The 26,728-nt window shown below is 43.1% G+C and overlaps 1 protein-coding gene across 1 annotated transcript in view; it reads left to right on the top strand.

The window, feature by feature from the left end:
* Nucleotides 1-18,066, top strand: part of PTPRA (protein tyrosine phosphatase receptor type A) — a gene marked incomplete in the record, with an annotated part of 4,245,980 nt that extends 4,227,914 nt beyond the window's left edge. Inside the window, 1 exon segment of the mRNA XM_044064105.1 lies at nucleotides 17,448-18,066. Coding sequence (XP_043920040.1) covers nucleotides 17,448-17,522 — 75 coding nt within the window.
* Between the last annotated feature and the right edge of the window lie 8,662 nt (nucleotides 18,067-26,728).

Here is a 26,728-nt window from a genome sequence, read left to right as displayed (position 1 = left end):
CCTAGTAAAACTGACAGATACTACAGGGCTCCTGAGTCCCACAAGTTCCTTTTCAAAAATCCTGTTGCAGATCCAGAGACTATGTCTTAGGGGCCCAAGGGCATTAAGGCTTCTACTGCTAAAAATCCTACCCCTTCTGATAGAGACTCCAGGGCGCTGGATAGATGGGGTAAAAAGGTTTATACTTCTGCAACCTTGGCAATCAGAGCTTTAAACTGACAATTTATTTTGTTAAAATATCAGCAACATATTATTGGACTGCTTAAACAGAAAATGATGTTGATTCCTGACTGTGTGGAAAATAAAGATTTACAGGACTTAATGCATTCTGCTGAACAAGTTGGAAAACATACTTTGCAATGTGGTTTTGATTCTTTAGAGGCCTCTTGCAGGGCTGCTGTTACTGGGACTGTGCTTAGAAGGCATGCTTGGCTTAAGGAGCAATCTTTGCCTGATCATGTTAAAGCTAAATTGTTGGACGCTCCTTTAAATCAGGACCGCCTGTTTGGCAACAAGGCTGAAGAAGTTTTTAAAAAGATGGAAGATAAAGCTAAATCTATGCAAACTGTTAATTTTTTACAAGTGCAACCTCCTAGATTTAGTAGGCACTGGCCTACTAAGAAGTGGTCCTTTCTAGTCCCTTCCAGGTCTTCTCAAGCCAAACCCAGACACAGCAAAAACCCCAGGTTTCAGTCCCAGGGGACTCTCAGGACTAAGCAGTGGGGGCCCTCCACTTCCAAATCTGGAAATAACAAGACACCCCCCTATGGTAAACAGTTTCGATGACTTCCTTTTAAAATTGCCAAGCACTTATCTTTTGACTGCCCCTTTGGGGAAAAGATTGCTTTTCATACAAAGAACTGGGAACTCATAACCCAGGACAACTGGGTTTTAAATATAGTGTCCCAGGGATACAGATTTCATTTCTACACGTTGCCAACACCAAATGGGTGGCCAGACCTGCGCCCAAATCAGTGGGCAGAGGCTCAAAAACAAGTACTTTCCCTCTTAAACATGGGGACTATTCAGCTGGCACCAGAAGAGGAAAAGGGACAAGGTTTCTACTCCAGACTTTTTCTGGTACCCAGAAAAGACAAATCATGGAGTCCAATTCTGGACCTGTCTACTCGAAACACCTTTCTGGAGATTCCAACATTCAAGATGCTGAATCTTCATCAATTACTTCCTATGCTAGGCAAAGATGCCTGGTTAGCAACACTAGATTTAAAAGAAGCATACCTGCACATCTTAATCAGGGAATCTTGCAGCAGATACCTTATCAGTTCTCTGCTCTGTCCATGCATGCAGGCTGCATGCATTATCAGTTCTCTGCACTGCCCTTTGGCTTGTCAACTGCACCCAGGGTATTCACAAAGTGCCTGGCTCCAGTTATTGCATTTTGCAGGCAAAGAAGTATTCAAATATACCCATACCTGGACGATTGTCTAATTCAGACAGAAAGCCAGGGCATACTTTTAAATCATCTGGCGTTTGTAAAATGGGTTCTAACTTGTCTGGGGTACACCATAAACGAAAAGAAATCACAACTGGTACCCTGTCAACAAATTATATTCCTGGGAGCAAGCTTGAATACAACTTCCCAGATGGCTTACCTTACGCAAGAAAAGCAAATTCATTTGGTAACCTATTTCAAACAAGTGGCCACAAAAACCCTGCTATCTGCAAGACAAATACTGCAAGCCTTGGGGCTCATGGCCTCCTGCATTCTTCTAATTCCATATGCAAGACTGCATATGAGGAAACTACAGTGGTATCTAAAAAGCCTGTGGAGTCAACATTCTCACAGCCTGGAAACAATGATTCCTATCATACCTTGCCTACGCCTAGAGTTCCTCTGGTGGGCAGAGGCCTGCCACCAAAACAAGGGACTATCATTCACACTACCCCCTGCCGCCCAAACCCTAACAACAGATGCATCAGACTATGCATGGGGGCTCACCTGGCAGGGAAGAGCATTCAGGGCAAATGGAACCCAAGTCAAATGCACCTACATATCAATCAAAAAGAAATGTTGGCTGTACAGAATGCTCTGACAGCTTTCAAGGACCACATTCTTCCAGGATAACTAATGGTAAAGACAAACAACACCACGGTTATGTGGTACATAAACAAGCAGGGGGGTACACATTCCTACCCCCTCTGCAGACTAGCCATGGCATTGTGGAACACCGCCTTGAGCTACCAAGTGCACCTACAAGCTCAATTCCTGCCAGGAAAATTAAATACACTGGCAGACAGACGAAGCAGAAACCTCATGGACCCACACAAGTGGAAACTAGAGCCAAGGATTTTCAACATGTTGACAAGCGAATGGGGGAGCCCAGACATAGATCTATTTGCCTCTCCCCAGAACTACCAGTTGGAGAAGTTTTGCACAAAGACTCCCCACAAACAAGCCTGGAAGGTAGATGCTCTGTCTTTCAGCTGGAAAAACCTATCAATTTACTCCCCCCCGCTACCTCTGCTCTCCAAAGTTCTACTAAAAGTCAAACAGGACAAACCAAGGATGATCTTGATTGCACCAGACTGGCCGCGCCAACACTGGTTACCCCCTCCTGTGCAGTGTGTCGCAGTTATCTCCATGGCACCTGCCTCAGACCCCTTCCCTGCTGTCCCAGCAGGAGAACCAATTTCTGCACCCTCAGCCTCCAACATTGAACCTGGCAGCCTGGCTAGTCACTTCAATTCACCCTTATCCCTCAGCAAACCTGGGATGGATGTCATCTTAGAGGCAAGGAGACCTAGTAGTAGAAAATCTTATGCTGACAAATGGAAAAGATTCTGTGCCTGAAACCAATCTTTAGGGATGAGCACAGCAGCACCCATTACTTCAGATTTTGCAATACTTAACTGAGATGCTTCACAAGGGCCTTTCTTTTTCCTCCATTAAAATCCATGCCTCAGCCATTTTAGCTCATTATAACACAAAACCTCCCCTGTTCTCTCATCCTCTGCTCAAGCAGTACCTCAGAGGGGCCAAAAACTTAAGAACACCCAGGAGAGCACCAACCCCTGCCTGGGACCTCAATTTTGTATTGGAAAAACTCACTCTCCCTCCTTTCAAGTCAGCTGCTACTGCAGACTTAAAATTTATCTCCTGGAAAACAGCTTTCCTTTTAGCAGTCACTTCAGCTAGAAGGATTTATGGCAGTGAAGCCTTTCATTATTTTTCATGCGGACAGGGTGTCTCTCAGGACCAATCCATCCTTCATGCCTAAGGTGATATCCAGTGTGACTCTTAATCAGACCATTCATTTGCCAACTTTCTTTCCCAATCCACAGAACAAGGGGGAGCGGATTCTGCATTCATTGGATGTACACAGACAACTTAGATTTTACTTAAACAGGACAAAATCTCTAAGAAAATCTGAACAGCTACTGGTGGCATTTGCTGCAGGGGCAGAGGGAAAGGCTATTTCAAAGCAGACTATTTCCAAATGGATAAGCCCTTGTATTCGTTTCTGCTATATGCACCATGGTAAAACTATCTCCCAGGGGATCAGATCTCATTCCACCAGGGCTGCATCTACTTCTACAGCCTTTCTCAGAGGTGTTCCTACCAGAGACATTCTAGAAGCTGCTACCTGGAGCTCAGTTCATACGTTCACTAAACATTACCATTTACCTTTCTTTAAATCCAGAGCTGGTTTTGCCACTGCTGTCCTGCAAGGCCTTATTGCTAGTCCTAATGCTGTATAAATCCATCCTCCCAACCATAGCTTTGGGAATCTACCCAAATGTAATGACTGCAACAGTGAAACCTGAAGAACATAGTACAGTTGTGTGCACTTACCATAAATGTAGATGTTCGAGTGTATTCACTGTTGCAGTCTTGGTTACCCTCCCTCCAACCCCCTGTTTTCCTCTTACTATACCTCTACTTTCCTTTACTATGCTTAACAGCCTTTTTGGTGTATTTACTTTTATTTGGAGATATATTTTTGTGTTTTTTTAAATTACTTAAATATTTGGCTGCCCTTTTGGGGGGCACCTGACATCTGGGGCAAGAAAAACTGATGTAATGGCATCGGCTGCATGTTTTATACCCCTGGCGACCTGACGTCATGGAAGAAGGGACAGCAACCGACGCAGGGCCCAAGACTTTGTTAATCAGGCCGACTGAGGGCTACTGCAAGCAGATAACCCAAATGTAATGACTGCAACAGTGAATACACTCTAACATCTACATTTATGGTAAGTGTACACAACTGTACTTTAACCGCCCTCCAGCCATCAAATTTCTTCTGGCTATACCTCTGCTTTCCTTTACTATGCATAAAAGCCTTTTTGGTGTATTTGTTTTTTGTTGGAGGTATACCTTTGTGTTTTTTATGTTTATTTGCTCCCCATTAGGGGGGCACCTGACATCTGTGGCAAGAAAAACTGATGTAATGGCGTCGGCTGCATGTTTTATACCCCTGATGACCTGATGTCATGGAAGAAGGGACAGCAACCGACGCAGGACCCAAGACTTTGTTAATCAGGCCGACTGAGGGCTACTGCAAGCAGATGACCCAAATGTAATGACTGCAACAGTGAATACACTCAAACATCTACATTTATGGTATGTGTACACAACTGTACTTTTCTTCTCCGTCTATCTTAGGACAATTGCTATTCACAGTCTTCACAAATGACCTCCATACCTCCACACAGCATGCATCTATCATTCAGTATCCAGCTGATACTACCTTAATCTGTGCGGCACAAAACATTCCCACACTCCTGCAAACAACTCAACTAGCATTCTCTGATGTTGAAAACTACCTTACCAAAGCCCAACTTATCCTCAATCCAAAGAAAACTTAGCTTATGATTATAACCAGTTCTAACAAAACCACTGATAACAGTCAGTTCACTTTCTACTCCACAAATGCTACTCTCCAGTCACTCCAGTGGCACAGGCTAAGCTATTGGGAATAACCAAAATCATAAATCTAAGGAAGGAGAGCCATGCAGAAGGTGAGGATTCAGAGACATCTTTGCTGCTAAGATGTTCATCGTGCATACAGCTGCAGTCATAACAGATGGGGTTTTCCTGCCGTCAGGCGGGTCCTCGGTCAGCCGAATTCCAACGTCTAGGTCCGGCGTCGGTTGTCGTTGCTTCTTCCCTGACGTCAATGCAACAGGGGTATAAAAGAACCAGCTGATGCCATTTTCACCAGTCTTTCTTGCCGTGCGGTGCCCGAAGCAGAAGCAGTTCGCAAGTGCCGGTCGGCCAGCTCCTGAGATTACGAATATTTTTCAACCGAAGTCTTCTTGAAAGCTAAGTACCCGTTGAAACTTTTCTTGCCTCAGACCGATGTCAGACAAAGTTAATAATTGCATTTCATGTGGGAAGCAAATACCGCATAAGGATTTTCATTCCCTCTGCATTCCTTGCTTAGGCCCAGACCACGACGTCTCGGCCTGTTGTTTTTGTGCTACATTCAACAGACGCACTATTAAGCGTCGGGCGGAGTTCGCCCAACACTATTTTGGCAAAAAGTTTAATTACATTATGTCGTCGGATACTCCGACTCCAGTTTTGAGTAAAAGACGCAAAGATAAGGACCGACATACGAGGTCCGCGACTTCTTCCGACACCACGCCAAAGCCGACTACAGGTGCTCCAGTTCTCAGCGAGGCGCCTACGCAGCCCCTGACTACCGATGACACTTCAGTGGCGGTGTCTTCTGTGCCCGAGGTTGCAGGCTCTTCGGCCCACACCCCGACTACAGATACCGAAGCCACTCTTGGCGGGGAAACTCAGAGTTTAGACAGGCCTGCCACCTTTCAAGGTGTCTTCAGGCCGCCTTCTTCTTTTTCCATCAAGGCTTTCACTAAGTCTAAAGCAGCCATGCATACTAAAAGACAAGCTCCACAGGGTCCCTCTCAAGGCCCCATGCCTAAAAAGCAGATGCTCAAAATGGCTGAAGATTTGATTACTCTTATCAGGGGTTCTCAAACCCCCCCCCCGGACAAAAGGCCCAGAGTGGAGGAAGAATCCCCTTCCTCGGACCAGGCCTCCATTATTTCAGAACATTCTGAAGACCAGGAACATTCATACTCCCCTTTTGAAGATTCTGATGCAGAGGAGTCCATTCCCTCTGTCTCCCCCCTGAGGATTACTCTTTTGGGGAAACCTTACATACCTTGAGGGAACACTTCCACTGGGAAGGCCAAGAGTACTCAGACTCCAAGAAAAGGTTTAGGGATTTCCTCTTGCTCCCTCAGCACAGGCCTCTGGCTATACCTCCTGTCTTAGACATACTAGATGTGTATTCGGAGGCCTGCCTCAACCCAGATTCTTTACCTCCAGCTCCAGTCAAGCCTGACAGGTATTACCGGGTTCCTGATTCACACCAATTCCTATACAAAAGCCATGTGGCTGACCCAGAAACTTTTTCACAGGGTCCCAAGGGAATTAAGGCCTCCACTGCTAAAAATCCATTACCTTCAGAGAGAGATTCCAGAGCTTTAGAAATGTGGGGGAAAAAGGTGTACACCTCGGCCACCTTAGCCATGAGGGCATTAAACTGTCAGTTTCATATGTTAAAGTACCAACTATTTCTGTTATCACAGTTGAAAAGCAAAATGTCACAACCTGAACAACCAGACTTGAAGGAGTTGCAGGATTTGTTACATAGTGCAGAGCAAGTGGGTAAACATACCTTGCAATGTGGTTTTGATGCTTTAGAGGCTTCATGTAGAGCTGCTGTTACAGGAACAGTCATACGTAGACATGCTTGGCTCAAAGAACAAACCTTACCAGATCATGTCAAAGCTAAATTACTAGATGCACCTCTTCAAAAAGATGTATTGTTTGGTGTTAAAGCTGAGGAGGTATTAAAGAAAATGGAGGAAAAGGCAAAATCAATGCAAACAGTGAAAGATTTCCTACAGGTACAACCTCCACGTTTCAGTAGAAGTTGGCCTTCAAAAAATTGGTCCTTTCCAGCCATGGACAGACCCCAAAGAGGTAGATACAGGCACCCGAGGGGTAGAGGGCAATCTCAAGGATCGTTTAGAGGCAGACAATGGCAAGCACCTACACAAAGAGGTGGTGAGGATAGTTCACAGTCATTCAGAAAACAGAACCAATGACTTTCCCCTTTGCATGCCAAGCAAGGCTCAAATGGCAGCACCTTTAGGCGGAAAACTGGCATTATTTTCAAAAAATTGGCATATTGTCACAAAAGACAAATGCATCCTGGACATTATAGACAGAGGCTACAGATTCCACTTTCACACCCTTCCAAAAATGAGAGGCATGCCAAACCTGCCACACAATCAAAGGGCAGAGGCACAAAAACAAATTTCAGATCTCATGGACATGAAAGCTATTTAAGATGTACCTGCACAAGAACAGGGTCAAGGTTTTTATTCCAGACTATTCCTGGTACCAAGGAAGGGCAAAGATTGGAGACCTATTTTGGACCTATCCATCCTAAACACATTTTTACTTGTGCCAAAATTCAAGATGCTCACATTACAGCAGCTTCTTCCCATGATGGGCAAGGAGTCTTGGCTGGTAACATTGAACCTCAAGGAGGCATACCTGCATGTCCCAATCGGACAAGATTGCAGAAGATACCTCAGATTTCTTGCAGGTTCAACCCATTATCAATTCTCTGCATTGCCCTTTGGCTTATCTACTGCACCCAGAGTGTTCACGAAATGCCTGGCATCAGTAATTGCCTACTGCAGACTTCAAGGGATACAAATATACCCATATTTGGACGACTGCCTGATCCAAGCGGACAGCAAGCACATACTTCTGAAACATCTGGCATTTGTAATAATGTTGAACTCTCTGGGATACACAGTCAACAAAAAGAAATCAAGGCTAATACCCTCGCAAACAATAATTTTCCTGGGTGCCAGCTTGAACACAAATACCCAGACGGCCTACCTCACGCCAGAGAAACAAGGGCAACTAACTCAATACTTCAGAAAACTGGCAACTTTCAACAGGCTGACTGCAAGGAAAATCCTGCAGGCTCTGGGATTCATAGCATCTTGCATTCTGCTAATCCCATGTGCAAAGCTACATATGAGGAAACTTCAATGGTACCTAAAAAAACCTATGGTCTCAACACAGCCACAGTTTGGAAACAATGATACCACTGATTCCATGTCTTCAAAAGGAATTTCTGTGGTGGGCTCAAGCATGCCAAAGAAACACAGGCCTCCCATTCTGCAAGCCTCAAGCAAATCATGTCATCACAACAGACGCCTCGGACTACGCCTGGGGGGCGCACATGACAGATCGGTGCATTCAGGGCAAATGGTCCCAAAAAGAAAAGCACCTACACATCAATCAAAAGGAAATGCTAGCAGTAATAAATGCTATTATGGCTTTCAAAGACCTACTGCATCCAGGCCAGCTATTGATAAGGACAGACAACACCACAGTAATGTGGTACATAAACAAACAGGGAGGAACCCACTCATACCCCCTATGCAGGCTAGCCATGTCTCTTTGGAACATGGCTCTGGAACTACAAATCGAACTTCAAGCACAGTACCTGCCAGGCAAGGAAAACACGCTGGCAGACAACCTAAGCAGAAATATGACAGATCCACACGAATGGAAGTTGCATCCTCAAGTTTTTACAAAGATAATTCAAGCATGGGGAATGCCAGACATAGATCTCTTTGCCTCCCACAGAAATCACCAATTGACAAAATTCTGCTCAAGGACCTTTCATCCACAGGCCTGGAAAGTGGACGCACTCTCTTTCAGTTGGACAACAATGACAGTTTATGCTTTTCCACCTCTTCCTCTGCTGCCCAAAGTTCTATTAAAAACCAGAGCAGACAGACCAAAGATGATTCTCATTGCTCCAGACTGGCCAAGACAACACTGGTACCCACTCCTGAGGAGCCTGACGCATTCCCCACCATGGATCCTGCCTCTAATGCCTCTTCTACTGACTCAGCACAACTTCAAAACTCTTCACAGTCAGCTGAAAACGCTCAATCTAGCTGCATGGAAGATTCCTTAAATTCACAACAGACCCTATTCTCCAAGGAGGTGCAGGATGTCATTTTGGAGGCCAGAAGGCCTTCTACTAGAAAAGCCTACTCCGCAAAATGGAAACGGTTTTGTGCCTGGAATCAGAAAAAGGGTCAGAATCCTGGAATACTGAATTTACCTCAAATATTACAGTACCTAGCTGAGATGCTAAGCAGTGGACTTTCATTCTCCTCCATCAAAATCCATGCCTCAGCCATTTCTGCGGAATACAACACTGATCCTCCTTTATTCTCTCACCCCCTCTTAAGACAGTTCCTCAGAGGGGCTAAGAATATAAAACCCCCCAGGAAACAACCAGTACCTGCTTGGGACCTCAATTTCATTCTAGAAAAACTGACCTTGCCTCCTTTTGAGCCAGCTGCTTCAACAGAACTGCAATATTTGTCCTGGAAAACAGCCTTCCTTCTGGCTATCATCTCAGCTCGCAGGGTTTCGGAACTACAAGCCCTCATGGCTGCACAGCCTTTCATCATTTTCCATCAGGACAGAGTTTCCTTACGAACCAATCCTTCCTTTATGCCAAAGGTAGTATCCAGGGTAGCCTTGAATCAGGCTGTCCACTTACCTACCTTTTACCCTAATCCTCAAAACAAAGGGGAGAGACTACTACATTCATTGGACATTCACAGACAGCTATGTTATTATTTGGACAGAACAAAGCCTTTCAGAAAATCAGAGCAACTCTTTGTGTCCTATGCTATAGGAGCTCAAGGGAAGCCTATTTCCAAACAGACAATCTCAAAATGGATAGCCCACTGCATACGCTTTTGTTACTCTTTTCATGGTAAAACTGTACCTGCAGGCATCATATCTCACTCGACAAGGGCCACAGCTACCTCTGCAGCTTTCCTCAGGGGGGTTCCTACCAAAGATATTTTGTAAGCAGCCACTTGGAGTTCTGTACATACTTTCTCCAAGCACTATCACCTACCATTATACTCCAAATCTAGAGCAGGCTTTGCCACTGCATTCTTGCAGGGCATCCTGGCTCCTCCTAGTTCTACCTAGGGCCTACCACCCCTTTTTTAGCTTTGGGATTCTACCCATCTGTTATGACTGCAGCTGTATTCACGATGAACATAGTACAGTTTTGTACCTACCATAAATGTAGATGTTCGCGTGCTAATACAGCTGCAGTCCAGGTTTCCCTCCCTCCTTCCCCTCTTGGGACAGGCCTAATGGCTAACACCTCCTCATACAACCTGATTGGGGTATTCTTTTATGGTGTATTTGCTTGCAACTACTGTTTTTGATTATATTGCATTGCATTATTATATAAATGTATGTATTGCCTTCCTTCTGCGGGCACCTGACATCTGGGGCAAGAAAAACTGAAGAAAATGGCGTCGGCTGGTTCTTTTATACCCCTGTCGCACTGACGTCAGGGAAGAAGCGATGACAACCAATGCCGGACCTAGACTTTGGAATTCGGCCGACCGAGGACCCGCCTGACGGCAGGAAAACCCCATCTGTTATGACTGCAGCTGTATTAGCACTCGAACATCTACATTTATGGTAGGTACAAAACTGTACTTTCCTGAGGATGGAGGCTGCATCATCATTGGCTTTGACACATACTCCCTCTTTAGTTCCATCTACCTCAGAACCAGTAATCATTTCAGACAAATCCTTGAAGAGACTGTTGAGCAGGACCTTGTCACAGAGGGAGTTACTTTCGTATTTTATCTCACCCTTCTTCAGCTTCTTCCTTCAGGTCTTTTCTCAAGACTCAGAGATGAGGATCCTCCCATTACCTTTGTTGTTGAGGGGGTGATGAGGCTAGACAAGCATCTGCTATGTTAGCTCCTTCCCCAGTAATTTCTTGACTCTGGTGGTTACAGAGTTGATCTTTGACCTGAAGTCTGTTCCTTTATTACCAGCTATAATCCCTGGCTTGGTAAATGACGGATCTGATCCATGACACTAGACTCAAGGCTTTCAGAACAGAGTTCATCTCAGAACCATCAACTTGATGCTGTTTCTTCAGCACATCTTTGGAATTATTTCTTGTGGCTCTCTTGCCCTGTTCTAGATATAATATACTTCCTGATGAACATGTTTGACTCAGATTCCAGTTTTTTCTACAATTAAAATACAGTTAGCAGCCATTGTGAAGCCCACTTTCAGCTTCAGCTAAACTCTGCATGGCCTTGCTTAAAGAAGTCTTCCTACTCTGACCTCCAGTTTGGAAACCAGTGCCTCCAAGGAATCCGTTTTTATACCGGAAGCTGTAACAGTGTCACTTTATAAACCAGCATCCCTTGCACCTTTGAATTTTCTCTGCTGGAAAACTTTGTTCTTGGCTGCTATCACTTCTGCCAGGAGAGTGCCCAAGCTACTGGGCCCTGCCTTGTACATCTCCCTATTTGTTGTTTCACAAAGACAGTGTTTTCCTCCATACTAATCCGTCTTTTCTTCCCAAGGTGGCTTCTGAAGCAAATGTAAACCAAGTCAGTTCACTTTCCAGCCTTTTTTTCCAAATCATTCAAATATAAAGGTGACTATGTCTTCATAGGTTCATAGGTTCATACTAGGCTATCTGCCCTAGGGCATTTAGAAGCCTAGCCAGAGTGTATGTGGCTTACACCACCCCTTAGGATGAGAATACTACGCCCTTTTAGGGTTTAGTTTACTATGCCTCTGTCTAGTAGTGACACAGAGATGACCCCCGGGGTAAACCTACGATCTCCCATCCACTCGTCGAGATTTCTCTTGAATAGAGTCAGTGAGGGGCTCTGCCTAACATGGACTGGGATTCTGTTCCAGAGTGTAGGGAGCCTCTGGGTTATGAATCTGTCCCTCCAGCACGTTCTATTTATTTCTGTGTTGAGGTTTAAGTCACTTGTTCTCATGGCTCTGATGGATTTGGATTTTCTGAGGTGGAGCATGTCCATTAATTCAGGATTGGACATGGCCTTGTACGTCAGGCACAGATCACCTCTGAGTAGGCGGTATGCGACTGAATAGAGCTGGAGTTTTTTCAGTCGGGCAGCATATAAGACCCTTTATCCTCTTGGTGAGGAACTTTTGGGGTCTTTCCAACTGCTGCAGGTGTCGGGTGAGATGCATCCCAAATGGGGCATTGTACTCAATCATTGGCCTGATAAGAGAAGAGTACAGGGGCACAATGACCTCTCTTGATGTAGATGTGAAACCCTTCATGATAAGGTGGGCAATATAGAAGGTCTTCCTAACCACTTTGGCAATGTGTCAAATGAGAGGTTACTGTCAACCTGGGTCCCTAGGTCCCTGATTACCTCTTCTGTACTTAATGAATTACCGCCTATGTGGTAATTTGTCGGTACCTTGTTTTTCCCAAAGGGTATGACTATACATTTTTTGGCGTTCAGCTTAAGGCCATGGCTCTGGCACCAATTATCCGTTTCTATGAGGCCTCTCTGAAGGATGTTTGTGTCTGCTGGAGTATCAATTATGGCGCCCAGTTTGTAGTCATCTGCGAACTCTGTCAGCCACAGTCCTCCTATGTTTGCCTGTATCTAGAGTCTGACATAGCTCCAGCAACTCTGACCCTGTGGGTTCTGTCCTTGAGCCAGTTTGCAACCCATCTTGTGACATATGGGTTTACATTTAAGCTGGTGAGTTTGTCTATGATGCCCGAGTGGGGTATTGTGTCAAAGGCTTTTGCAAGGTCAAGGTAGGCTGTGTGAACTGCCTTACCCTCATCAATGGCCTTAGTGATTGTTTCAAAAAAGTCGACCAAGTTCAAAAGGCAGGATCTGCCCTTGACAAAGCCAAATTGGGTAGGATCCAATGTCTGTAGGTCCCCAATGTCTTTGTTTATGAGTTCCATAATGATCCTCTCCATAGCTTTGCAGACCAGGCTCATCAAGCTTATGGGGCGGTCATTTCCATAGTCCGTAGAAGCACCGCCTTTGTGAAGTGGGACCACTGTTGCCGTACGCCACTCTTTGGGTACGTATACTGTAGTAAGGCTAAGATTAAACAGCAGCCTTATATGTGGGTTTAGTTCCTCTTGGAGTTCATGTAGCACACAGCCCGGGACACCATCCGGTCCCATTGATGCTGTGTTTTTAGCTTTAGAGAGGGCGGCTCTCACCTGGGCATCTGAGATGTTAGGGAGGCTACACTCTGCTGGGATAGTTATTTCTCCTTTTGGGGGGGGGGGGGAATTTGCACTGAACCTGTCTGCCAGAATGTTGGCAATGTCAGTGGGTTCAGTGTATTTTGTGTCATTTTGGACTAACTCTGAGCATATCTGGGAGTTTCCACCCAGGTTTCTAACATAGCTAAAGAAAGCCTTGTGATTGTCTTTTGTGTGTTTTGGGATTTTTCTCTCAAAGTTGGGCTTGGATGATTATATGAGTGATCATAGTTTTTGCTAGTACTGATCAGAGATGCCTTCCCTTTTAGGGATTTTGCTCTGTCATGTAGTAGCTTCCTCCTCCTGTTGTAAAGTTTGTTTATGGCTGGGGTCCACCAGACCGGTGCCTGCCTTTGGGGAATGGGTCTTGGTTTTATTTGGGATTGCATGATCCATGCATTCTTGAAGGTGCCCATAGAAGGCATTTGCAAAGGATTCAGCAGTGTGGGTTGTGGTTTCCACTGGCCCAGGGGCCTTGAAAGATACCACTTCAGTCTTAAGAAGTGTGAAGTTTGCTTTTGAGAAGTTCTTCACTGTGGTCTTTTGTGCAGGGGTGGGGCGGGATGTGGATTTCCAGTGAGATTAATTTATGGTCTGATCTTACCAAAGAGGGATGTACTTCCGGTGTGGAGCATTTTGTCCCCATGTTTGTGATGATCAGGTCTAGTATATTGTCTCCTCTTGTGGGAATGGTGACTAGTTGTTCCATTGCATTTGAGTTTATGAATTCTAGGAACCTTTGGGCTACAGTGTTGGGGCTTGAGTAATGTTCCCAGTCTATGTTTGGGTAGTTGAAGTCTCCCAAAATGATGGTATTTGGAGAGATATTCATACTCTCCAGTGTCTTCAGGAAGGCTGTGTGGGGTTCCTGAGTTTGAGAGGGTGGTCTGTAGCATGCTACAAACTGTAAGGCAGTTTTGCCTATGGTTAGTTGCACCTGGATAGTCTCCGATGCTTCGTGCGTTGCCAATAACCTGGAGGTGTGGGTATCTTTGATGAAAATGGATACTCCCCTCCTTTTGTGGTTCGGTCCAAGTTTTGGGGCCAGAAAGCATGATATGAGGTAAAACCTTATAATGCTGGGGTGCTCTCAGGAGCCTTGAACCAGGTTTCAGTCACCGCACAGACATCGATGTTCTCCATACTGAGGAGGGGCTCGAGGGGGGGCACCTTTAGGGTTAGACCTCTGGGATTGAGCAGCATTACCCATAGATTATTTCCACTTGTGTTATGTAGGGAGGTAGGTTAGTGTTTTGAGCCTTGCCTAAAAAGGCACTATGGGGTGGCAAGAGCCTTGGCCAATATCCGAAGCCCAGGGGTGACAGGTGCAAGCCATCCCTTGCGAAGCAGCGTGGCTTGTCAAGCATGTCATCCCAAGCAGACAGACACTGGATCCCCTTAGAATGACACCAGTAATTAAGCCAATTGTTAAAACTGATCATTTTGTCTTTGTACTGTGGCATCATTCTTGGTGAGGGTAAGATGCTGCTCAGGGTCAGGGTCATACCGGCCTGGGCTACATAATCAGAGAGCTCCTCTATGTCTCTCTTCATGTAGTCCAGGGAGGTACGTCTCAGGTCATTCACACCAGCATGTACAATGACCGAGTCATATTTGTACTTGCTGTGGAGTGACCTGAGTGCTTGTGTTATGTGGCGGATTCTAGCTCCCGACAGGCAGCTTACTGTGACCCTCTCCTTGTTTAGTCTGGTGAGCGGGACGTCAGTGTGCCTGACTATGGAGTCACCTATTACAAGTGTGTCTGGCATGTTGTTTGGCCTTAAGGGCTGTGACTGTTTAGTTCACTGACTTTGTGAACTCTGTGTTGCATGTGCTATGTCTTGAGGTGATGGTTGCTTGGGTGTCTGCTTTGGAGGCCTCTGTTGTTTTGGTAGATTTTTAATCAGCGCCTCCGAGTATGTTTTTGTGTGTTTATGTGTTTGGTTTGCAGTTGTGATAGTTCTATGTGAGACTGGGTTTGTGGTGTGCATGGTTACCTTCTCCTCCTGACTGGTCTTGCCAGTACTGAATTGAGAGAGCTCAGCCTCCAGTTTGGCTATATAGTTGCATCTCTCGCATATATTTGTATTTGTTGGGAGGAGGAGAGGGTTGTTTGTGTACATGAGGCAATTGTAACATTGCCTCAAGATTCCCAGATTCACCAGCTGAACAGGAGAGGACGCCAGCAACTGACCCTTCGACATGCTAGAAATAGTGAAAAAGATTACTGTGTAACTGAGTCAGAAAGGACCTATAGGGAAATGGATACTCAACAGAATTTAGGTGAATGAAGTACTTTTCGTTTGTTTAAGAGTGCTTTACCTGTATACAAAATGCTTTAGGAGCAAGTGCTGAGCTTTTCAGATAGAGTATAGGCTGTTTAGATTGCAAGTAGAACAGTTCTAAGGGAAAAATTGAAGAGCAGACTTGGCGGAGCCAGAAAAAGTTTAACCTTGTTTAACTGCACCGCACGCAAAAGCTAGCTGTCTGAGCAGTATAGCCAGAAAACGCCGGATTTTAAGCAGTGAACTACAAAAGAGCTAGGAATGGTCCCAAACAACCAATTACTAACAGCATCTTGTGCTGAGGTCACTTCCCCCAAGGATAGGTAGGCTGCTCAAGGCTCCCCACTCCCACTGGTGAGCAAGGAAACTTCCTTCTATCCAAGTAAGGTAATGGACAACACAGGAACTACACCACAGCCCAGAATACAGCAAATACTCGGGGCATACAGAGGCAGCTTAAATTCTACCTGCACAGAACGAAATCTTTCAGGAAAGACCCACAGCTCTTTATCTCCTTTGCAGTCAGTAAATTGGGTCACGAGTGTCAAAAGTCACCTGTCTAAGTGGCTTTTGGATTGCATTTGTTACATTTACTGAGTTCATAATTGCCCATTACCATGCAAAACCAAAGCTCATTCCATCAGATCTGTTGCCACTTCAACTTCCTCATTTAGATATTCTTCAGTTGATGAGATTTATTCAGCAACAACAAGGTCTACATTGCATACATTTGTCAAACATTACATATTAGATACTATAACAAGGTCTAGAGCTTCCTTTGGAACCACTGTCCTCAGAGGTATCATGTCATGATGCCACTCAGGAATTCTGTAACTGGGGATTCTGATCTGCGAATCTGATCAAAAGGGTGGAATAAATAAGATACAGTGGTTATGCACTTGACATAACAGTGGATCCTTGTATTCTTATTGCCCTCCCCCTTCAAGATTGCCACCTTGGTGTACCCAAAGGACATTTCTAGTTTTATGATGGATTACCTTGAATTCTCCTTCACTAATTGGTGCTAAACTCTGAGGTATCTGCACACATGCAAGGGCATTATGAGAAAATAATTCTTAAAGGGGCTCAAAGCTGGAGCATTAGTTTTGCCGACTCGTATCCAACAAGTGGCTTGAAGGACATATAGGTTGTATCAAATGTAGTTGAATAAAAGGATCCAGCATTATGTTGCATGTATAACTAGTGTTCTCTTGAGCCTAAAGCCCCCAACTTCTCAGTTGTGTAAGCCTCTGGTGAAGAAGGCAGTGTGGAAGGGTGGGTTGTCTTGCTTTCATGCCTTAGTGAAGTATGACTGAGAATGTGGGTTGCTATATGAAGGCAGTTATTTAAGTCCTCAATTATGTATGGTCTGTGTTGCCTTAGAAAGTGGGATGGCTTCTTTAAATGGGTGAGTGCAGCCTGATCAATTTCAGCTGATTAGGCTTTGAACTAGAGTCTAGTGAGAGTATCTTGGATCTGGCATGGACTCTGTTGCTTTACCACAGCTCTTATTTTGCTTTCAAAATGTACAAAAAAAGATAAATGGTTTTCTTTTGCTGCAAAAGAAAATTTTCACTCTGTCTTGTACATATTGGAAGTAAAATAGTAAAATCAGAGCTGCTGTTGACATTGTTGCATCAAAGGATTCACAAATAACCCTTTATTTAAAGTTAAGATTTCTGGTTTCAGGAAGACTGCTACTGCATTAAAGAGGAGATATGTTTTAATTTAAAATTGGGCCTGTGTACCAGTTGTGTAGTAATGCTAAAAGGTTTGCACGTTGAAAGTTATGAGGAGCTGTTCAAAAGACATTTCAACCAGATTACAAAATGTGAGAGGAAAGACTATTTGTATAGAATGTGCATTACACGTTACGTTTTGTTCCAGTGTTTATATATGATTAAAATGTATATACCCTTACAGCTATATTGTTTGATGCTTAGCAGTAAAATTTTGTTTGACATTTTTTATATATATATTTGTTTTCTCCTTGCAGGAACAGTACGAATTTTGCTACAAAGTGGTGCAGGAATATATCGATGCATTCTCAGATTATGCCAACTTCAAATGAATTTATAAATACAGAAGAGTTGCCTTTTTGATATTTTGTAATATTCTATTTGTTAATATACCCAAATCTATGTGTATATATTATATATATCTTAACTGTTTTAGTAATTGGTACCATAAGCTTCATATTTGCTGGAGATTTTATATGTAGCAGTTGTCAGCACATATAGTCTCCATTCAGATGTTTACTGGGGACTAAAATAGCTTGATGTTTGGATTAATATTATTGAATTGCCTCCCTGTGGGAGAATGGTACAGACTGCTTTCTTATTTTAAACATTCATTTAGGGAGAGGACGTATTAATTAATTCCCAGTAGCGTAGTGTTCTTAAACTGTGAATGTGCACAGTTGTTAATTTACAGTTCTTGATTTTTTTTATATCAGTATTTTTATTTCTTTTAGTGAAATTGTTGGTTTATTGTTAATGTTGCTTTTTTCCAGCAGTAAGCAGTACACTGTGCCAGATATTCATAGCATATGCTGCATATTTAGAGTTTTTCTCCCTGAATGAATTTTATTTAAATAAAGTGTGTACCTGTCTCCAGCAGTGAAATTGTCACTTTTGTTCAAGCTGCTTTTGGTGGTGATTGTGGCATTTCTGCCAGAGTGGAATATGAATACGTTATAATATGTAAAGCTGTGTTGATCTGAATATTTCCTTAACTGAGTGTGTTGATTAGTTCTTATAGTTGTGGGCATAAATTACACTGCTCTCAGAGTGTAGCTATGGGTGATAGGTGGAGCCATGTACGTATGGTGGGCCTGGGTAGACGCAGCGTATAAAAATTTAAATGCATAGCTGAACATACAGTGTAGGTCATGAAGTGGAACACGTGAGGCTCCTGTTCTTACTTATAATGCATAATTAAGTCAGGTTTGTGTACAGCATGGCATATTTATGCTGTTGCGTCTGTAATTTGTTATGTTTATAATGTCCTAAAATAAATTAAGAAGGTTATTTTATTGTATGTGCACATGAGTATGTGTATAAAATGCATATACTGGTAGATGCACAGTAAAACGATATATATAAAAAGATATATAACTGGTTGCACTGGGGAGAAGTTAAGAAAAGGTGTCTGTTATGTAGCAGCAAAACACACTAGGATGGGCTGAAGCAGGACACAGAACTGAGTGTGTTTGCCCACTTAATTTTGAATGAAAAACGAAACATCACACACAACAGTCCAAGCTGTTTTATTTAGTGCTTTTGTTCCAACAAAATTAAAAGGAATCTTTTTCAGAATGATTCTGAAGAGATTCCATTTGATTTTGTTGGAACATAAGTGATAAGTAAATACCTTGGGCCGTTGTACGTGATGTCATTTTGTTTGTTTTATTGATTAATGTTTAGCCCCCCCCTTTATTCTGCTGTTACTTTACTGTGTATAGCGTGCATTGGGCTGCATGTGTATTTTGTGTGTAGTAGTGTGTGTTTGTCACAGTTTGAAAAAAAATGTTTTTTTCTCTGAGGAATAATTTGAACATACAAGTAACTGGCATGGCATCTTCCATTGCAAAGTCTTAGTAGCTCAACAGGTAACACAGTCATCTTTGGTGCTGGAAGGTCAGAAAGTTGTGCGTTCTATTCTCATCCCCGGTAACTGGATTAATTTTTCCCAATACTGACAGTGCAGTTTAGTATAAGAAGAGTGTTGCATTCCTGAGTGGTGCTGTCCTTTGGATGAGACATTACACCGAGGCCCCACCTGGCTGAGTAGTAGTTAGATGCCCTTCTATATCATTGTTGTAGTATTCTTTACCTAAGGGATCTCCTGCCAAGGATAGTCCAACATCCAGCCAGATACCAAAGCCTTTAGTTTTTGTGGGCATCATATGTCACAAACATACTCCACAAGCAGGATGTACAGCATAAAGGTGATGTACAGAAGCACACACACAGAATTTCTCTGCTGCCAGTCGGAATGCCATTGTTGAATCTCAGTTTAAATGCCTTTCTGCTGTGCTGGTTACCAAGCCATGTTTTCAGATAAGTGCCCCATTGATATTACTTCTCTTTCTCTTATTTGTTGTGTTTATTGTTTTCATGTCATCCAGAAAGGGAAAATGTCAGTGTGGGAGGTAGATTCCCTATAAAGATCATCACAACCAGTGTCTTTTCTGTTTGGGTGCTTCCCACGATCATGCATTGTGCTCTGTCTGCCAGGTGTTTGTGCCTAAGACCCTGCATAGTCATCTCTCCTCATTGTCTGTATACCTAGATAACCAGCGTATGAAGTTGTTGGCTCAGGGTGCTGTGACAGAATCCTCTCATCTCAAGGGCCAGCCATCTGCCAAGAAGAAAACCAAAAAAGTTAGGTCTGATCCGGCTGCTGTCCTTTCTTCCCTGGACGTCTCTCTCTTGAGGTTGTTGAAAGCCTGAAGAACTGTCTGTCGCTTCAGATTCCTCTGCCACAACCCTATTGGAAGCCGGTTTTGATCTGGCTTTTCAAACATCTGTACCTGACATTGAGGGGGGACCTCAGCTGCTTATTTCCAAAGGACTAAGGGGGATACCTCAAATTTTAGTTTGTGAGGAGATCATGCAACTATTATTGAATCTCGCAAGGGGTCTTGACCATCTGAGGGTGTTTTGTACAGACGTCCCACATAAAAAGAAGCAAGTAAACAAAGCATATTCCCTCTGTAAAGGATCCCCAGTGTGAATGGCAGGATTTCACTCAGGGTTTATTTAATGCTCTGATGGCCTTAAAGCTTCCTCAAGAGGGTCTCTGTGCCTGCTGCTCCTTGGTCTTCTACTCCACTGAAGAGATCCAGGAAATTGGATTCCTTGGATTTGGACCTGGACTGAGGGGAATAATCTCTGTCTTTCTCTTCCCAAATCCCTTCCTCTTTGGACTACAGCTCGAAGGAGGAGGATTTTGTACAGTGCAATGAAAAAGTGTTTGCCCCCTTCCTGATTTCTTATTTTTTTTGCATTTTTGTCACACTTAAATGTTTCAGATCATCAAACAAATGTAAATATTAGACAAAGATAACCCAAGTAAATACAAAATACAGTTTTTAAGTGATGATTTTATTTATTAAGAGAAAAAACTATCCAAACCTACATGTCACTATGTGAAAAAGTAATTGCCCCCAAAACTTAATAACTGGTTGTGCCACCCTTAGCAGCAACAACTGCAATCAAGTGTTTGCGATAACTGGCAGTGAGTCTTTCACATTGCTGTTGAGGAATTTTGGCCCACTCTTCTTTGCAGAATTGTTTTAATTCAGCCATATTGGAGGGTTTCCGAGCATGAACAGCCTTTTTAAGGTCATGCCACAGCATCTCAATTGGATTCAAGTCCGGACTTTGACTAAGCCACTCCAAAACCTTCATTTTTTTTTTTTTTTTAAGCCATTCAGAGGTGGACTTGCTGGTGTGTTTTGGATCATTGTCCTTCTGCAGAACCCAAGAGCGCCTCAGCTTGAGGTCACGAACTGATGGCCCAACATTCTCCTTCAGGATTTTTTGGTAGAGAGCAGAATTCATGGTTTAATCAATCACAGCAAGACGTCCAGGCCCAGAAGCAGCCCCAGACCATCACACTACCACCACCATGTTTGACTGTTGGCATGATGTTTTTTTTCCAAAATGCTGTTACTTTTACTCCAGTTGTTACAGGACGCACACCTCCCAAAAAGTTCAACTTTTGTTTCATCAGTCCACAGAATATTTTCCCAAAAGTCTTGGGCATCATCAAGATGTTTTTTGGCAAAAGTAAGACGAGCCTTTGTTCTTTTTGGTCAACAGTGGTTTTCACCTTGGAACTCTGCCATGCATGCCATTTTTTCCCAGTCTCTTTCTTATGGTTGAGTCATGAACACTGACCTTAATTGAGGCAAGTGAGGACTGCAGTTCTTTAGATGTTGTTCTGGGTTGTTTTGTGATGTGTTGGATGAGTCATCGCTGCACTCTTGGGGTAATTTTTGTAGGCCTGCCACTCCTGGGAAGGTTCACCACTTCCATATTTTCTCCATTTGTGGATAATCTCTCACCGTGGTTCGCTGGAGTCCCAAAGCTTTAGAAATGGCTTTGTAACCTTTTCCAGACTAACTGATGCCAGTTACTTTGTTTCTCATCTGTTCCAGAATTTCTTTAGATCGCAGCATAATGTCTTCCTTTCTGGGATCTTTTGGCCTACTTCACTTTGTATGACAGGTTCTGTTTAAGTGATCTCTTGATTCAACAGGTCTGGCAGTAATCAGGCCTGGGTGTGGCTAGTGAAATTGAACTCAGCTTTCCAAAAATGTGATTAACCACAGTTACTTCATGATTTAACAAGGGGGGCAATTACTTTTTCACATAGGGCCATGTAGGTTTAGATAGTTTTTTTCTTAAATAAAATCATCACTTAAAAACAGCATTTTGTGTTTACTTGAGTTATCTTTGTCTAATATTTGTCTAATAATTAAATTTGTTTGATGATCTGAAACATTTAAGTGTGACAAACATGCAAAAAAATAAGTCAGAAGAGGGCAAATACATTTTCATTGCACTGCAAGTCTAGATTCCTGCCTGGAGGAACTTTCCCTTGGGGATACCATTGCCCGTATAATGGATTATTTTAAGTTGGATTGTTCTCAAGTGGTTTGAGATTAAAAAAAAAATCTTTGTTCCTCCTGTCTTGGCTGCCCTTCTGGATACTTTCTCAGCAGCGTCTGTAGCCCCTGTCTCTCAGCCCCTGCACCTAAGAAGTCATGTTCTATTAGAGTTCCTGAGGAATGCAAATTTGTTCACAGATGCCCTTCTGCTCACCATTCTGTAGTGTCAGTCTCTGTGATAAGCCTTCAAAAGTATTGCCCTGTACCAACCTGTTGCCTATTGATAAAGGATAGTAGAGCTGTGGAAAGGGTGTCAGGATCTCAAGTTTACTGCTTCCCTGTTACAGAGTCTGGGTTTCACCATAAACTTCCAGAAATAATTTTCTCTTTCTCAGGATTATATTTACCTTGGCTGCAGGCTTTAGACAATTCCCATGCTGGCATCCCTGCCTGACCCTAAGGCTATATCTCTAATTGCCTTTTTCCATTCCCTTCTTCCTCTGATGTCTGTCTTAGCCAGGGAATTTCTCAGGATTCTCTGGTTCGTGGCTTCCACTATTCCCATGTTCCCTCTCACCAGGCTCCATATAAGAAAGCTTTAGTGGTACCTCAAGTCATTGTGGCTCCAACATTGCCAGCCCCTGAACTTTCTGGTACCTTTCCTTCCCTGTCTCAAGCTTGAGCTTCAGTGGTGGATTCATCAACTTTCTGTCAACTCTGAGCTTTCTTTTGACATTCCAGTTCCAACTCAGGAGCTGTTTACATATGCCTCAGACAGGGGGTGGGGTACCTCCTGTGCCCCTCTCAAGGTTCAGGGTATCTGGCCTCATCAGAGGGTTAGACCTCATCAATATAAAGGAGGGTAAGGGCTGTGCTTTTGGCTTTTCAGGCTTTTCATTCTCCCTTTAATTTCAGGCCCCTCAAAATTTTCACACAGTACCATAGTGATGTGGTATGTCAGCAAGCAAGGGGGCACAAGGTCCCTGTCATTTCTGTAGACTAGCTCTTTAGGTCTGGGATCTTAGCTATCCAGTATCAAGTAAATCTTTAGGCATTTTACATTCCCTTGGAGCACAATGTAGTGGATGATTCTCTGAGCAGATGCAGCACACAAGCTCATGAATGGATGCTTCAGAGATGTGTTACTGGACATTGTCCATTGGTGGAGTATTCCTCAGGTAGATCTGTTTGCCTCCTCTCTGAGCAGACACCTTCCTCTGTTCTTTTCCAGAGTCCCAAGTCCTCTGGCTTAAGTGGAAGCCCTGTCCTTTCCTTGGAAGGAGATGTTTCTGTATGCCTTTCCTCCCCTTCCTCTGTTACGAGTCTTGCACAAGATTAAGCAGGACTCTCCCAGAATCTTGCTGATGACTCCCATTTGGCCCAGACGGCATTGGTTTCCCCTTCTTTCTCAGTTGGCCAGGGGCAATCTGTACAAGTTACCTCACAGGGTGGATCTTCTCACACGAGACAAGGGATCTCTTATCCATCCTCACTTGTCCATTTTCCACTGATACTGCGAGTGACAGGATTTTGATCCCTTTTAGGCACATTTTTTCTGAGGACGTGCTTTGGGTTCTGCAGGAGGCTAGGAAACACACTACCAGCAAATCATACATGTCCAAATGGAAGTGATTTTTTTTGTCTGATGCCTCCCCCACCATCATGATCCCCCTATCTCAGTGGAGGTTCTTCTTCTCTCTTATTTGTGTAATCTAATCCATGCTGGGTTGGCATATTCTTCAGTTCATGCTCACCTGTCAGCAATTTATGCTTGTCTGCCATTGACTCCTCTGGCCTCTAGATTTGAGGTGAAGCAGTTTCTTAAGGGCGTCCTTCATATCAGACCTCACAGGAAGCCTATTCCGCATTCCTGGGACCTCAGTTTTGTACTTAAAAAATTGATGCAGACTCCTTTACAGCCTGCTTCTTCAGCTTCTTTACAACACTGTACTTGGACAACTGTTCTTCTTTTGGCCCTCATTTCACCCAAGAGTGTGTCTGAATTTCAGGCTGTCGCAGCTATTCCTCCTTTCTTAGTTTTCCACAGACACAGGGTGTCTCTTAGGTGGTCAATGAGTTGTCCCTTAATCAGTCTATCTTCTTCCTTTTCTCCTCCTTTGCAGTCTGCCAGTGAGAAGGTTCTTCACACTTTGGATTTGCGTAGACAGCTCAGATATTATTTGGAGAAAACTAAAGTATTTTGCAAATCTGAGCAGTTTTTGGTCTTGTTTCAACTCAGGACTGTGGATTTGGTTGTCTCTAAGCAAACATCTCCTTCTGGATTTCTGAGGCCATTTCTTTTTTGTTACTCTTTTCATAGAAAGTATCTTTCCTCAGTAAAGGTGCATTCTAATAGGGCAACGGCGTCCTCTGGTGCTTTTTTCAAGGGTCTGGACACCAGTTCCATCCTTGAGGCTGCTACATGGTCCTCTCTGTTCATACTTTTTACATTACAAGTTGGATGTTATTTCCAGGGCCAGGACAGGCTTTGGCAGGGCTATCCTGCATGAGTTTGTAGAGGGCTCTTCTGGGTCTTCCTCCCCCCAAGCTTCCTCTTGAACTCTTGTACTCTCCCTAAGGTAAAGAATACTGCATCAGTGATATAGAAAGACGTAGTACACTTGTGTAAAATCTTACCATAACAGCAGATGTCCGAGGGGCTTGTTTTTTTCTTTCTGAATGCACATTTGTCTTCGAGCTTTTTCAGTTCTGAGTGTTTACTTCTCTACATCACTTTTGTGCCCTACACCTTCCACGGGGAGCATACGTGTAATTTATGATGCCTATAAGAACTAAAAGCTTTGGTATACTGGACGGATGTTGGGCTATCCTTGGCAGGCGATCCCTTAGGTAAGGAATACTGCAACAGTGAAGAGGAGGAGGTAAGATTTTACACAGCTGTACTGTCATATGGATGCAAAAGGGCACATGTCACTAACTGAGATGAGTAGGGGAAGTTCTGGTGCCCTGACTAAATTTCCCCCAAGTCAGTACGAGTACCACCTTGGGTCTCCCCTAAAAATAGGCTGTTGACCTAGTGGTATTAACCCTGTCAGCAAATTGTTAAACGTTTTGCTGTGCCTAATTTATGTATTTGACTTTGTTTGGCATTGTCATTATTAGCAGGTATTAATTACTGAGCAGACATACATTATGTGGTTTAAGGGTTGGTGTACTTCAAAGAAGTTGCTGTTATGTGACTGCCCTAGTCTGTACCCTGGCACATTTGATGTCATTTATTACATGCCCTACAAAGGTTGTAGTACCCATAACTTTAGTTTTTTGACTTAATGTTTGTCACTAACAAAGCAGAGTAGCTCAACAGCATACACAGTTACATTTCTGCTAAATGTGTTTACTTACATTTCTAAAGTCTTTATTTATTTATTTTTTTTGCTGAAGTTTGTATTCATTGGAAGTTCTTCTGTTCTGCTTGTGGAAATTAAGTGCATATAGTCAGGTACAAGCTTTACTTTTGCTGCATAGTCCAAAAAAAAAACACCAAATGGCTTCCCTTATCCAGTATTCTCAAGATGCTTTGTGTCCTGTACAGCGTCACATACATACAGACTTTGGGATCTCTCTGCAAAGCCATGTTTAGTATTACATTTTGAAGATTTATTTGCATATTCATAAGCAAGTCCATATATCCACCTTTCCTGGCTCATAGTTCATTGGCTTCAAAGTAATTGTCACGGTAACTGAATCTGGGATTTATCACTAATCTTCATTGTTTCCATTTATTTTGTTCACACATTTGGTTATTGAATTATCCTAGTCTTGTGAAGGTTATTTAGTTAAGGACAGTTTAGAGGCATGCCATTTTCTCTAATGTTCATTAAAGACCTAAACTTAGTAATGGAATGTAGTCTTTCTTCTTATGAGTGAATGCAGGACTTGTAGAAACATTTTTAATGGTAGATCTTTGGTATCAGATGCTGGGCCTTTTTTCTTGCTTGATAATCATAGTGCCTCCTTGAACAACAAACAAGTAGAGAGAAATAGAAGAGGTAAGGTTACCAAGTGTTTACAGTTTTAGGGTAAAAACCAGGATGAACTGAAAGTAATTGATAAAATGGTAGAACAAGCTTAGTTTAATAAAAAAAAAAAAAAAAAAAAAAATGAGCACTTGTGCACTAGCTATATTTTATTAAACTTCAGCACAGCTTTTAGGAAACAGAAATGATGTGCAAAGTGCACATGGCTAACTTGTATTGCTTTTAACAAAGTGAAAATGAGTCTTACTAAGTGTTCTGACATGTCAGCTTCAGGCCACACAGATCACGTCTCCGTAGTCATGGTGCTTTGCTTGAAAGTTCTGCCAAGAATTTTTTTTCCCAATATTTGTAGTATGTGCTGTTCCGGCCCATGTTAGCCTCCCTAAGGTTCTTTCTAGAAGCCATTTTTTTTCTGTAGGAGATGAGTAGCCCACTTTCCATGTACACAAGTGCTATTATTGTTCTTAGGTTCTTTAGTTCTTATGGGATCAGAAGTACAGCACCTTGTAGCATTTCCTGATTTAAGATGACTTCTGTGTGGTCATATATGATTTTTTTTTTTTTTTATTGGCTTTAGCTGAGCTGACTAAAAAGATAAGTTTTGGTACTAAATCCTTCAGAGCCTTCCTACCATTGAAGAGAGTCCTCCTCTGCGGGCTT

The sequence above is a fragment of the Protopterus annectens genome, chromosome 2.part2 (assembly GCF_019279795.1).
Source record: "Protopterus annectens isolate FY-2018-M chromosome 2.part2, PAN1.0, whole genome shotgun sequence".
NCBI classification, from domain to species: Eukaryota; Metazoa; Chordata; order Ceratodontiformes; family Protopteridae; genus Protopterus; species Protopterus annectens.
The sequence above is the reverse complement of the archived record's forward strand: the minus strand, read 5'-3'. Positions and strand labels throughout refer to the sequence as shown.